Source organism: Martes martes (assembly GCF_963455335.1).
Source record: "Martes martes genome assembly, chromosome: 18".
Classification (NCBI taxonomy): Eukaryota; Metazoa; Chordata; class Mammalia; order Carnivora; family Mustelidae; genus Martes; species Martes martes.
This window is the reverse complement of record NC_137906.1, coordinates 20,763,631-20,776,727: the sequence shown is the minus strand read 5'-3', so window position 1 is coordinate 20,776,727 and position 13,097 is coordinate 20,763,631. Positions and strand designations below refer to the sequence as shown.

At 54.6% G+C, this 13,097-nt stretch overlaps 1 protein-coding gene across 1 annotated transcript; it reads left to right on the top strand.

Moving 5' to 3' along the window:
- Window positions 1-294: 294 nt before the first annotated feature.
- Window positions 295-11,404, top strand: TRIM72 (tripartite motif containing 72; the record flags this gene model as incomplete). Its single annotated transcript, XM_080830712.1, has 7 exons — window positions 295-320; window positions 4,099-4,495; window positions 7,633-7,728; window positions 7,815-8,045; window positions 8,519-8,541; window positions 9,651-9,769; window positions 10,830-11,404. Exons 2-7 carry the CDS (start codon window positions 4,106-4,108, stop codon window positions 11,402-11,404), a joined length of 1,434 nt encoding a protein of 477 aa, XP_080686838.1. The 5' UTR covers window positions 295-320; window positions 4,099-4,105.
- Window positions 11,405-13,097: the final 1,693 nt, after the last annotated feature.

Genomic DNA, 13,097 nt, shown 5'->3' with positions numbered 1-13,097 from the left:
ACAAGGAGCTCTCACCTTCCATGGCATTTATGACTTCAGCCATTGGGAAGCTCTCCCCTAGGACAAGCCAAAATCTGCCCCCTCTGAGCCCTGGCTTCGGGGACTTCAGAGAGCTCCATCTTAGGGTTAGCAACACAAGTCCTTACTGCCTCCTTGATATGTTCCCTGCTGTCGACAACCAGTGTCCCTCCCATGGGTCAGAGGTCAGATCTGGCCCATGCACAGGAAGATATTGAGTTGACTGTCACCCCCTTGTCCTGGGCACCCACTCCTTTTGACCAAAGCCTTCAGCCTCAGCCTGGCAGTGATGGAAACTCCAGGTGAGATCAACATTCAGCATATTGAGTTTCTGAGTGGGAGTAAGGTAGCTTGTGGTTTCAGAGACCGCCTCCAGATATGCTCTCATCCCCAACCCCTCCTGTTCAGGGAAATCAAACCTCCCTGGGCTGCTCAGGGTTCTGGTAAAAAGCCCTAGGAGCGTCCTGAGACTTTTCAATACTGTAGTCATTTGTGTAGCTAGTGGCTCTGATCCAAAAGAATAATAAGACTTATCTCTTCCTGAGAGGCCTAAATCATGATAGCGTGTACAAGGTTCCTAGGTTAAGCCCAAAGGTGCCAGGAAGCCTGGGGAAGCTTCCTAAGTGGCCCAGCATGCAACATGCAAGAGCTTCAAATGTTTAAGAAGAAATGAGGGGCACCTGGGTGGCTCAGTGGATTGAGCCACTGCCTTCGGCTTGGGTCATGATCTCAGGGTCCTGGGATGGAGCCCCGCATCAGGCTCTCTGCTCAGCAGGGAGCCTGCTTCCCCCTGCCTCTCTGCCTACTTGTGATCTTTCTCTCTCTGTCAAATAAATAAATAAAATCTTAAAAAAAAAAAAAAGAAAAAGAAGAAATGAGCTGCAGAACTTGGAGACAAGTCTGAAGACTTGTCATATTTAGGTTTTACTCATGCTTTTGGGATGCAAATCATTGTTTATCTAGACACTGCTTTGGGATTTAACAAATTATTAAAAGGAATGGGGGTGGGAAGGAGGGGGTGGCTGGGTGATGGACATGTAGGGGGTATGTGTTGTGGTGAGCTCTGAGTATTGTGTAAGACTGATGCTTCACAGACCTGTACCCCTGAAACAAATAATATATTATATGTTAACAAAAAAAAAAAAAAGAAGAAGAAGAAGAAGAAAAAAAGCATGGGTTGGGAGGGAGGGTAGGAGAAGTTACCAGAAAAAAAAAAAAAACCACAATAAAAACAAATGGGAGGTTCACTTCATAAATATAACTTTTGTATATAAATACAAGAATGCTCTGTTTAAATAACTGAGTTCTTCCCCCAACCCCCATTCACATTTTTCTAGGATTTTGATCAAGCACGAGCGAGCAAATCTATATTTAATCAACAAGGCTGGGGCGCCTGGGTGGCTCAGTGGTTTAACGCCTCTGCCTTCCACTCAGGTCATGATCCCAGGGTCCTGGGATTGAGCTCTGCATTGGGCTCTCTGCTCAGCAGGGAGCCTGCTTCCCACCCCCACTCCTTTGCCTGCCTCTCTGCCTACTTGTGATCTCTGTCTGTCAAATAAATAAATAAGGTCTTTAGAAAAATCAGCAAGGCTTAATAAGATAATCTTAAAATTAATCTATTATAAGATTATGAAGATTATAGAGCTGTGCTCTCTCATTTGATAGCTACTATCAACATGGCTAATATCAACATGGCTCTTGAGCACCTGAAATGAGGCCAGTCTGAAATGAGATGTGCCCTCAATGTAATATACACACCTGATATCAAAGACTAAGTATGAAAGAAAGAATGTAAAATATTTCGTTAGTATTTTTTTTAAGTAAGCTCTATGCCCAACATGGAGCTTAAATTCATGACCCCGAGATGAAGGGTTGCATGGTCTACCAACTGAGCCAGAAGGGTGCCCCACATTAGTAATTTTCATATTAGTTACATGTCAAATGATAATATTTTGGATACATTGGGCTAAATAAAATATCTTCGTGAAATTAAAAAAAAACAAAACAGAATAAAAACGGTAAAACCAAAGACTTGAGCTGAGACGTGTAGGGAGCTATCTGGCTCCTGGGGAGATATATTTACTTGCCAAAGAGTTGGAGGAAGAAGATCTTTAAGGGGGCACCTGGGTGGCTCAGTGGGTTAAGCCTCTGCCTTTGGCTCAGGTCATGATCTCAGGGTCCTGGGGTGGAGCCCCGCATCTGGCTCTGTGCTCAGTGGGGAGCCTGCTCCCCAACCCCCCACCGCCTGCCTCTCTGCCTACTTGTGGTCTCTGTCTGTCAAATAAATAAATAAAATCTTAAAAAGAAAAGATCTTTAAGCACGGGAGAGATGCAGTTGCTTTCTTCTCAAGGAAGAAAGGAATTCTTCCTTGTGGATCCTCTGTAGGGTATCTGGCTACTGTCATGGGCCAGTTAACTTGGCTCTTATCCCATCATCCTAGGGCACAGGGAGCCAGACATTTACTATTTCCTGGGAGAGATTTAGTAAGCCTGTTTCTGATCCAGAACACCGCATGTGCTCATTTGGGATAAAATTAATAAGAATGGACATTAAAAACCCAAGAGAGAGGCAAAAAGAGAGTCCAAAGTCCTCATGTTTCTGAATCATAAACAGAAACTCAGATTAAGACAGGCAGAATGTGGTTGAGGGAGGGAGAAACGGACAAATCCAGGAAAAGCTGAAAGTGTGGCTGAGAGGCCAAAAGAGGACTCAGTGACCCTGTGTGTTTATTCATTTACGGAGTACTTACTGAGCACCTGTAGTGTGCACATGCTTTATTCTAAATTGGAGACAAGCAGTGTATAAAATTTATGTTCTGGTAGGAGGAATCAATAAAAAAAAACCAAGTAAAATATTACTTGTCAGATGGTAATAAATGTTATAGAGAAAAATAGGGCAGAGGAAGGGAGATGTGAGATTTAAAATCAGGGAGTTGGGAAAAGCCTCACTGAGAAGGTGACATTGGGTAAAGATCTGAGGGAGAGGAGGATGGAAACCATGTCTGAAAGAGTGTTCCAGGCCGAGGGGCCAGCAAGCCCAAAGGCCAAGGCTGGAGTGAGTAGGTCCTGTTCTCCTGCTTGCTGGAGCTAATAGGGTCAGTGTGATCTTGGAAAGCCAGAAACTTGGGGAGTAAGTGAATAAGTGGGTGACAAACTGGGGATGGGCCACAGGCAGGGAAGGGGGAGCTGGAGAGTGCGGATTGGGGGTTGGGGGAGAAAGGAGACACTCCTCCCAACCGTGTTTCTGTCTTTTCTGTGACTTGAGAGGCCCGGTCTCCCTGCTGTTGTAATTTCTGGCTCCAGGCTGAGCCAGGGAGGGGCCAGTGGATGGGCCAGGACAGGTGGCCTTGACATGTGATGCTTGTCCGCTGACCACTCAGTCCTCACTTTTAGAACGCTTTCCAGAAGTGATGGAAAGGGGTGGGCAGGAAGACTAAATATAGTCCTGGGGCCAAGACAGTCTGGGAGGGTCTGTCTGCTATTCACTCTGTGCCCTCACCAGTGGAGTCCACTGCTAGCTGCGCCTGTGAGCCCCCGTCTGTGCTCTGAGCTTGTTGTTTGCCCTTTACCTGTTTTCAGACATAGCTCTGACCCGGCTAAGTTTGGGCCTGACCTTGAGTGGGCCTCCGGGGAGTCTCTTTTCGCCCAAGATCTCCAACCAGACCTGTGAGTCCTGTGAGTCCTGTGGGTCCTGTGGGCCTGGAGATATGGGGGGAGGGAAGGCCTGGGGATCCTGGAGAGGTAGAAGGGGAGGGTTGGGGGCTCTGGGGAATTTGAGGCAGGGACTGGGGCCTGGGGCCAAGACAAGGGAAGGATTGCAACCTGGATCCTGTTTAGGAACTGGGATTGAGACAAGGTCCCTGTTAGTGGCTGTTTTGGGGGCTGGGGCTGAGAAATGCAGCTGAGACTGCTTTTGGGATCGAAACCGAGTCCCCCCTCCGCGTTGGCCAGCACCAGAGTCCTTTTCTGTATGAGAAATGAGGTCTTTATAGGCTGGGGATCCTTCCTGTCTGGGATTGGGGCTGGGCCTAGCTCGGGGCTCTCCACGGAGCCTCCCTGACTGACCCCTCCTCTACTCAGGACCGTCATGTCGGCTGCACCGGGCCTCCTGCACCAGGAGCTGTCCTGCCCGCTCTGCCTGCAGCTGTTCGACGCGCCGGTGACGGCCGAGTGCGGCCACAGCTTCTGCCGCGCCTGCCTGAGCCGCGTGGCGGGGGAGCCGGCGGCGGACGGCACGGTGCCCTGCCCGTGCTGCCAGGCACTCACGCGGCCACAGGCGCTCAACACCAACCTGCAGCTGGCGCGCCTGGTGGAGGGGCTGGCGCAGGTGCCGCAGGGCCACTGCGAGGAGCACCTCGACCCGCTCAGCATCTACTGCGAGCAGGACCGAGCGCTCGTGTGCGGCGTGTGCGCCTCGCTCGGTTCGCACCGCGGCCACCGCCTGCTGCCCGCCGCCGAAGCCCATGCGCGCCTCAAGGTGCCGGAATCGATCGGGCGGCCTGCGGAGGCGGGGGAACTGGGGCGGGACCGGATTGTGGGCGGGAGCGGGGTCTGGCCGATCCGGAGGTCCCCGCATTGACCTGGATTCTGCGCTTCAGGGCCAGGGGCGCCTGCAGCTGTCGGGGACGCAGGCTGGGCAAGGCCGCTGGGGAATCGGGGCGGTCGAGCTGAAGGAGGAGCCTGGCGGAGATGAGAGCCTGGAAGAGGCACTCAGGGGCAGGCCCTGGGAAACCGCTGCGGCCCCAACCTAGGTTTCCCGGGCTTAGCGGGGGCCGCCGCTGCACAGCAGAGCTGGCTGAGCCGGGAGGAGAACAGGTGTCTGGGCCGGCGAGTCGCGGCCCTTCCGCGGGTGTAGGCGGGGAAGCTGGAGCTAGGGGCGGGGCTTGGGGTCGGGCGGCCGGGGGCGGTGTGGGTGGAGGCCACCAAGCTGCTTCGCCGAGCCCACGTTCTCCTCCGAGCTGCTGAACTTGTGAGGGCCCGAGGGTCACCGCATCCGGCGGGGAGGGCAAGGCAGGCCTGGGAACGCTCCTCTGTGCGCAGGCCCAGGTTGGCACCGAGACCCAAATCCACCTGTTTTTCTGGATGGAGCTGGAAGTCTTGAACGCTTGCTAACAGAGCCAACGCACAGTTGTGCGCACCCCAAGGTTTGCGATTCCCACGGGTGCCCAGAAAAGATACCCGGAGATTAGTGAATAGAGACGCACACGCACACACTGGCTCGTTCATGTCAGACGTGTGGCAAGTCACAGGCATGCAGCTATGGGAGAGTATGTGTCTACACAGGCCCAGGAAGTTCTGCCATGAAGCTTTTGTGGGGCTGGGGAACAATAAACGACAGGTGCGGGAGAGGGGCAAGGTTGGTTCTGGAGGCAGGGAACGGTCCTTAAACCCCGGCGGTGAAGCCGCCATTGGCTTCTCGGTAATGATGAGCGGGGTGGGCTTCTGCGGGTTATTTTTAGCCACAAACATCAGCGTACTGCGCTTCTGCTTCACCCCCAGACTTCTAAAGAGGGTAGACCACCGTCCTCAGGCGGGTATTCGAGACCCGCAGACTCTCCCAGGGATGCAGCCTAACCTTCTGTCCCCCTCCTGCCTTGCCCAGTCCTGCCCAGTGCCCACTGGTGGCTCTTAGACCAGTGCAGAAGCTTCCTCTTTCAAGGGGCCTTTCCAACTGAGGCTCACCTTTGCTGGTAACCCCAGGACTCCCAGTCTGGGCCCAAGAGAGAGATCTGCGAAGAAGGAATAGAGTCCATGACATGGAACAGAGCACCAGGTGACCCAGAAGTCCTGAGGGGGCAGAGAGGTGGGATACATTCTGCCAGGATCCGAATCAGCCCCAGCCCTAAGCCACAGGGGAGGGCTGGTAGGAATTCTGAAGAAGGGACCCAAGAAGGGTCTGATGGAGGAGGGAGACAGGAAGGCTGGGGCTGGGCTGGATGCCTGGGTCCTTGACGATGAAGAGGGCTTGGGTCCAGAGACCATGTACCAGGACTCAAGAGTGGTCGAATGGGATGTGTCGGGAACAGGGGACTGATGCGACCCCCCGAAACTGAGCTGCATCCTCCCGAGTGCCAATGTCGCACAGCATGACTGCCTTGGGCTCGGATCCCTACAGAGCAGGAGCCGTAGTGCTCACCGCAGAGGGCAACCATCTTGTGGGGCCTCTAGCTGCCGGAGTGGCCCCTGCAGGACATTCTGAAAGCCTTGGCACAGCGATTCCTCCCCCAGCTTCCGTTTGAACTTCTTGAGGTCATCAGCGGTCAAGTTTTCCCTGTACAGCTAGGATGGCGTCACGCTTCTTCCTCATGGCTTAGCCCTGTTGCTACTGAACCTCTGAGGGCTCCATGCTGAGAGCCACCAGGTCCGCCCTGTCCTGCGACAGGCTGGAGCATGACCTGGTGGCTGGCCACGGGGCGCATGGGCTAATCCTGGGGCATCTGCTAAGACTGGGACTCATCCGCAGGCAGAGCCTAGAGGGTCTCTCCGTTTCCCTTAAGGGGAGTAGGGAGGAGGCCACAGATCTGTCACAGCCATGGGTGAGGGGAGGAAGACTGCTTCCATTCTGCAAAAGAGGAAACCGAGGTTGGAAGCCATGGAGGTGGGCCTGGGACCGTCTGATTCCAGGGCCATACACTTTTCCCACAAAGAGTGACTTTGGCAGGAGCTCTTAGTTTCCCTATACCTGCATTTCAGGGCTCACGAACTGGCAGGCCTACGGTAGGATCCCCCCACAAATGTGTTTGGTAGACAGCAGAGATATATATAGATATAAATATAGATATCTATATCTATATATATTTTTTAAGATTTTATTTATTTATTTGACAGAGAGAGAGAGAGAGAGAGAGATCACAAGTAGGCAGAGAGGCAGACAGAGAGAGAGGGGGAAGCAGGCTCCCCGCTGAGCAGAGAGCCTGATGCGGGACTCGATCCCAGGACCCTGAGATCATGACCTGAGCCGAAGGCAGAGGCTTAACCCACTGAGCCACCCAGCGCCCCTATATATATTTTTTTAAAGTAAGCTTTACCCCCAAGGTGGGACTAGAGCTCACCACCAGGAGATCAAGGGTCCCGTGCTCTACCGGCTGAACAAGCCAGCTGCCCCAACACAGCAGACATTTTCATCAAATTGCCTGCCCCCATAGCCCTTGGGTAGGCAGGAAGGCTGACTGGGGTGTTTTACTGTTGTTCTGCTTTTAAGGATGGGGTAAAGCCCCAGGAGAGGAGGAGGTTGCATTTCTTCTTCATACACCTCACACTGACCCCAAGAGGCCTTCTGGGTCAGCGCTGTACCCCTCTGCTGGAGGACACCAAGCCGCATTTGCATTTGTCACCCTCACAAAGACTTGTGCTAAGGGTGCTAACTGCGCAGGGTGTGGGATGAGGGATGGGAGGCCAGGGAGGACTTCCTGAAATAGTGGGAGAGTAAGGCGTTCTCGCCATCGGGACCAGTGCCGGTGAGGGCCCAGAGATCTGCCCATGAGTCTGGGGAGTGGGGAGATGCCCACCTGATTGGGGGAGAGCCGGTGTTCAGGCCAAGCCAGAGACGGCAGGCCTAGGGAGGGGCGGGTGGGGCCGGGGGCAGCCCTGTCACTTTCTGACTCTGCCCCTCAGACGCAACTGCCCCAGCAGAAGCTGCAGCTGCAGGAGGCGTGTATGCGCAAGGAGAAGAGTGTGGCTGTGCTGGAGCACCAGCTGCTGGAGGTGGAGGTGAGCTGCTCAGCGCGGCAGGGCCTGGACACCAGGCATCGGGCAGGGGCTCCCAGCCTAGTGCTCTTGCCTGTCTGCTCCTGCAGGAGACGGTGCGTCAGTTCCGGGGGGCTGTCGGGGATCAGCTGGGCAAGATGCGGGTGTTCCTGGCGGCGCTGGAGGGCTCCTTAGATCGGGAGGCAGAGCGTGTGCGGGGTGAGGCGGGAGTTGCCTTGAGACGAGAACTGGGCAGCCTGAACTCTTACCTGGAGCAGCTACGGCAGATGGAGAAAGTCCTGGAGGAGGTGGCCGACAAGCCACAGACGGAGTTCCTCATGGTGAGCACCGGGTGACCTTCCCTCTCTGCTTCTCAGCCAGGGTTCGGTGCCTAGAGACCTCATCCCATTGTCAGACATGGACTTTGAGGTCCAGAGAGGGGCAGGGACAAGGCCGGGTCACACATCGGAGAGGGACGGACCCCTGGGGCTGCTGTTATGGTTGTTTAGGTTGCACACTGCACAAGGACACTGAATCTAAGTGGTCACCATTCATATCATAGACATTATAGGTTTGTGTGTTTATTTGGACAATCTTCTACCCAGTGGAATTGGTCTCTTGAGGAAAGGGAGTACGTTTTTACAGTTCACACAGAGGTAAAGGGCTAGGGTTGGCCTTAAATTCTGGGCTCCTTTTGGCTTTTTCTGTTTCTTCCTGACCCCCCACTTAACATTCACGGTGGTCTGTCCATCCTCAGAAGTCCCCAGTGTCTCCCCTGCCTGCCTCACCTCCATCTCTTTATCTCTCTTTCCAGAAATACTGTCTGGTGACCAGCAGGTGAGATCAACTTGGCCCTGCCCCTTTTCCCAGCTTGCCCTAGTCTTCACACTTGCTGGCTCACCCTCTAATCGCAGCAAGACTGTACATCCCATTCCGTCCACCGCCATCTGCCTGCATTTGTGTTGAGCACAGAAATGACCCTGACCCTGACCTGGTCCTTCTCCTCAGGGACCTCCCAGACAGGTGCTGGGGATGGACATGCGCGGGGACACAGGCAGCAGTAGGTGCTCAGTGCTGCTGTGGCGGGAAGGGGGTGGCCGGGGTAGGCTTCCCAGAGCAGGGCACATTTGCATGGGGCCCTGGAGGAGTGATGGGAGTTGATGAGGTGAAGAGCTGGGGGAGGATACACAGCAGACAATGAGAAGGGCAAGAGCCAAGACTGGAAAGAGGGAGAGAGGATGAAGCCAGTATGGTAGGTGAGGTCAAACTGAAGGGCTAAGGAGCCTGGCTCTTATCCCAACAGAAGGTTCTTCTTCTTCTTCTTTTTGGTGGGGGCTCCTGGCTGGCTCAGTTGGTGGAATCTGTGACTCTTGATCTTGGGGTCGTGACTTTTGAGCCCCACACTGGGTGTAGAGATTACTTAAGTAAGTAAGTAAAAAATTGTGGTAGAATATACACCATGTAAATTTTGCCATCTCAACCATTTTTTGGCATGTAATTTTAAGTTCAGTGGCATCCCCCATCTCCCTCTAGAACTTTCTCATCCTTCCAAAGGGAAACTCTAACAGAGTTTTTTTTTTTTTTTAAAGATTTTATTTATTTATTTGACAGACAGATCACAAGTAGGCAGAGAGGCAGGCAGAGAGAGAAGGGAGGAAGCAGGAAGCAGGCTCCCTGTGGAGCAGAGAGAGAGCCCGAGCTCGATCCCAGGACGCTGGGATCATGACCTGAGCTGAAGGCAGCGGCTTTAACCCACTGAGCCACCCAGGCGCCCCTCTAACAGAGTTTTAAGTCTGGGGTGACACAGGAGAGATCCTGGAACTCCACCACAGCCCAGTCCTCTTCTCTTTGGGTAACACCTTGTGCCCTGCCCCTGCCCCATGCCTCCTCCAGGAAGTCCCTCCACACACACACACACACACCTGCCCCCACTTCCCCACCCCCAGGCTACAGAAGATCCTGGCAGAATCACCACCGCCTGCCCGGCTGGATATCCAGTTGCCTGTCATCTCAGATGACTTCAAATTCCAGGTGTGGAGGAAGATGTTCCGGGCTCTGATGCCAGGTATGGGGGAGGGGCTGTCTCCGGGTTTGTGTTTGTCACCTTGTGGTTGAGGGGAGGTCCTGACTACACAAGAGAGACCTCTCAGTCCCAGCTGGGAGGTCATCGAAGAAGGTGCCCATTGCTCCTTTACCTCTGGTGTTTGCTCTGCACCTTGTAACCTGTGCTCAGAGAAGGACCCTTGAGGCATGGGTTCATGGGTGGGTGACTGACCTGGGGAGGACTCTGCTTGCCGGGAAGCTGCCGCTGCTGTTGGCAAGCAGGGGAGGCTGGGGCCTGGGGGTTGAGCCTTGTGTGATCCTGGGTCAGTTCCTGCTGCCACTGGGTGGCGGTGATGATCATGGCTGCTAGCTGGAGGCTGAGGATGTGCAGAGCTGGTGCCCTGGGGATGGGCCTAAGCCAGAGAGTGACTCTGGTGGCCTGTGGCTGGGGAGGCCCCTACGGGCTCTGCCTTCTCTCCCTGAGAGCTAGGTCACAGTGAAGTGGCATTGGTTACAGAACTCCAGGATACGTGCACAGGGCTGGTATAGTCCTGACGGCCCTGGGGCGGGGAGGGGAGGGGATTCTGTTTTATCCAAGGCAAGAGTAAGGCCCAGAGACTGGCTCAAGACTTGACGGCACTGGGTGTGGTGCATAAACAATGAATCGTGGAGCACTGAGAAGATAAAATAAAATTTAAAAAAAAAAGGAAAAAAAAAAAAAAGACTTGACTGGAGTCATACAGCTGGGCGAGATGGGGGCGGGCCTAGGACCAGGCTTCCTGTCTCCTGCTTTGTGACCTGGGCTTTAGCTACAGACTTACATGCCCTGTATCCACGGAATCCTCCCTACCTTGGAAGGAGGCAGTTATGGCCTCGTTTTTCAGCCGAGCCGACTGACGCTCAGAGACATCCAGTCTTTGGCCCAGGGCAGGAAGCAGAGAGGGGCTCACCTCTCAAAGATGCTGGGGGGATGAGGGCAGACCGGCTGGCCCCTAAGTTGATTGGGAGGAGCTTGCGGTAGGCAGACACGCAGGGGCTTGACCACTACCCCCCCCCCGCCCCCCGCCCCCCGCCCCCCGCAGTTATGAAGGACCTGACCTTCGACCCGAGCACCGCCCACCCGAGTCTGGTGCTGTCTCCCTCCGGCCGCCGCGTGGAGTGTTCGGATCAGAAGGCGCCGCCGGCCGGGGAGGACCCGTGCCAGTTTGACAAGGCTGTGGCGGTGGTGGCGCACCAGCTGCTGTCCGACGGCGAGCACTACTGGGAGGTGGAGGTGGGCGACAAGCCGCGCTGGGCCCTCGGCGTGATTGCGGCCCAGGCCAGCCGCCGCGGCCGGCTGCACGCCGTGCCCTCGCAAGGCCTTTGGCTGATCGGGCTGCGGGACGGCAAGATCCTGGAGGCGCACATCGAGGCCAAAGAGCCCCGCGCCCTGCGCACTGCGGAAAGGCGGCCGTCGCGAATCGGGATCTACCTGAGCTTTGCCGACGGAGTCCTCTCCTTTTATGATGCCAGTGACGCCGACGCCCTCGAGCTGCTCTTTGCCTTCCACGAGCGCCTGCCCGGGCCCGTGTACCCCTTTTTCGACGTGTGTTGGCACGACAAGGGCAAAAACGCTCAGCCGCTGCTGCTCGTGGGGGCTGATGGCGAGGAGGCCTGAGCCGCCCGCTGGGCTGGGGAGGGTTGCAGGGTCCTGCAGGCCTGGAAGGAGGCAGGGCGGGCAGGGGCTGTCGGGACTGAAGGCAGGGTGGAGGGGGGTTGGGGACTGGAGACTCTTTAAGAGTTCTGAGATGTTCGGGGTTGGAGGGGTTGGGGTGGGTGTGGGGAAGGGAGATCTAAAGTCAGGTCAGCGAGGAAACCCCAGTTTGGGAACCAGGAAGCCCAAGGGTTCCAGGAAGAAATTGAAGTTGAGGGAAGGAGTGAAAAGGGTCAGGGGTCGGGTCGGGGTGGGGTGGGGGTTGGGGTGGCGGGAACTGAAGAACTCTGGAGAGCAAAGAGCCCCTTTTCCCTCCTTCCTGGTGGCCTTGGGGTGTGTGTGGGGAGGGTCCAGACTCACCACACAGAAAGATCTTTCCCTTCATGGTTCTACAACTTAAGTGTGCATCAAAATCACTTTTTCAAAGCATGTGACAGTGACTTGTTGAAGCAGAGTGTTGTGTTTCTGGTTCACTAGGTCTGGGGGCAGACCAAAATTTTGCTTTCCTTACAAGTTCCTGGGGCCATGCTGTTGCTGCAGGTTACAAGTGGGATCACCTGGAGAAGCCCGGACTTGGACCCTGGTCTGTTCAGTCAGCTCTCCATTACACAGAGGTAGTTATCAGATAGCTCTCAGCTTGCAGGAATAGAAAACCCACACTATATTCCTCTGGAGATTCAACAGTCATTGAAAAACTGCCAGATGCCATGCTGAGTGAATAAACTGGCCCCTAACTAGTTCCTTTCGCCTCTGGAGTATGATTACTGAGTGTCTTGGACATTGACGTAATCCCCCAAGCTGCCAACCCAGAGAAAGAGCCTGATGAGGATCCCAGCCTGGGCCCTGCTGCTTGTGGAGAATAGAAGGCCTCCCCCACCAACCCCGCTTCTCCTGGGTTGGCCCCTCGCTGCTGCTTACTCACTGGTTCACACCTTCTTTGGTTTTAGCTCAACGGCCCATTTCTTGGGCTCTGGAGTTACCACTGAGGCCCAGAGTTAGAGTTCCTCTTTCTTAGAGGGAAAGGCCTGTGGGGACTCAAGCAGGTGGGACTGGAGGCTGCTGTCGCTCCTATCCGAGAGGTGACGGTATGGGGCCATTTGCTCTCTGTGTCAGCATGCTGCTGCTGATGTGTGAAAGGGCGTGGGAACTCCTGGAAACAGGTGCCAGTATGGGAATTTTCTTGGGGGATGGAGTGAAAGGAAGGTGTGGGTAGGATAAGAAAGGCCTCAAGATCTGGCTGGGGGGCATTCCTGGCTGTGTCTCTCAGAGGAATAGTTCTTGGACACTAAGGGTTATTTGGTTGTAAAATTCAGTAGCATTAATAGAGACGATTATATTCAGATTCCTTCCCCATTAAATCTTTGTGAAGAGACAAGTGACCTATTGCTAGGCCTAATAACCTCTTATTGTCCACCTGGCTTTTAGTCTTGACCCATCTCAGCAAAAACACAAATGTGGGGGCGCCTGGGTGGCTCAGTGGGTTAAAGCCTCTGCCTTCAGGTCAGGTCATGATCTCAGGGTCCTGGGATCGAGCCCCACATCGACCTCTCTCCTCAGCAGGGAGCCTGCTTCCCCCTCTCTCTCTGCCTGCCTTTCTGCCTACTTGTGATCTTTCTCTCTCTCTGTCAAATAAATAAATAAAATCTTAAAAAAAAAA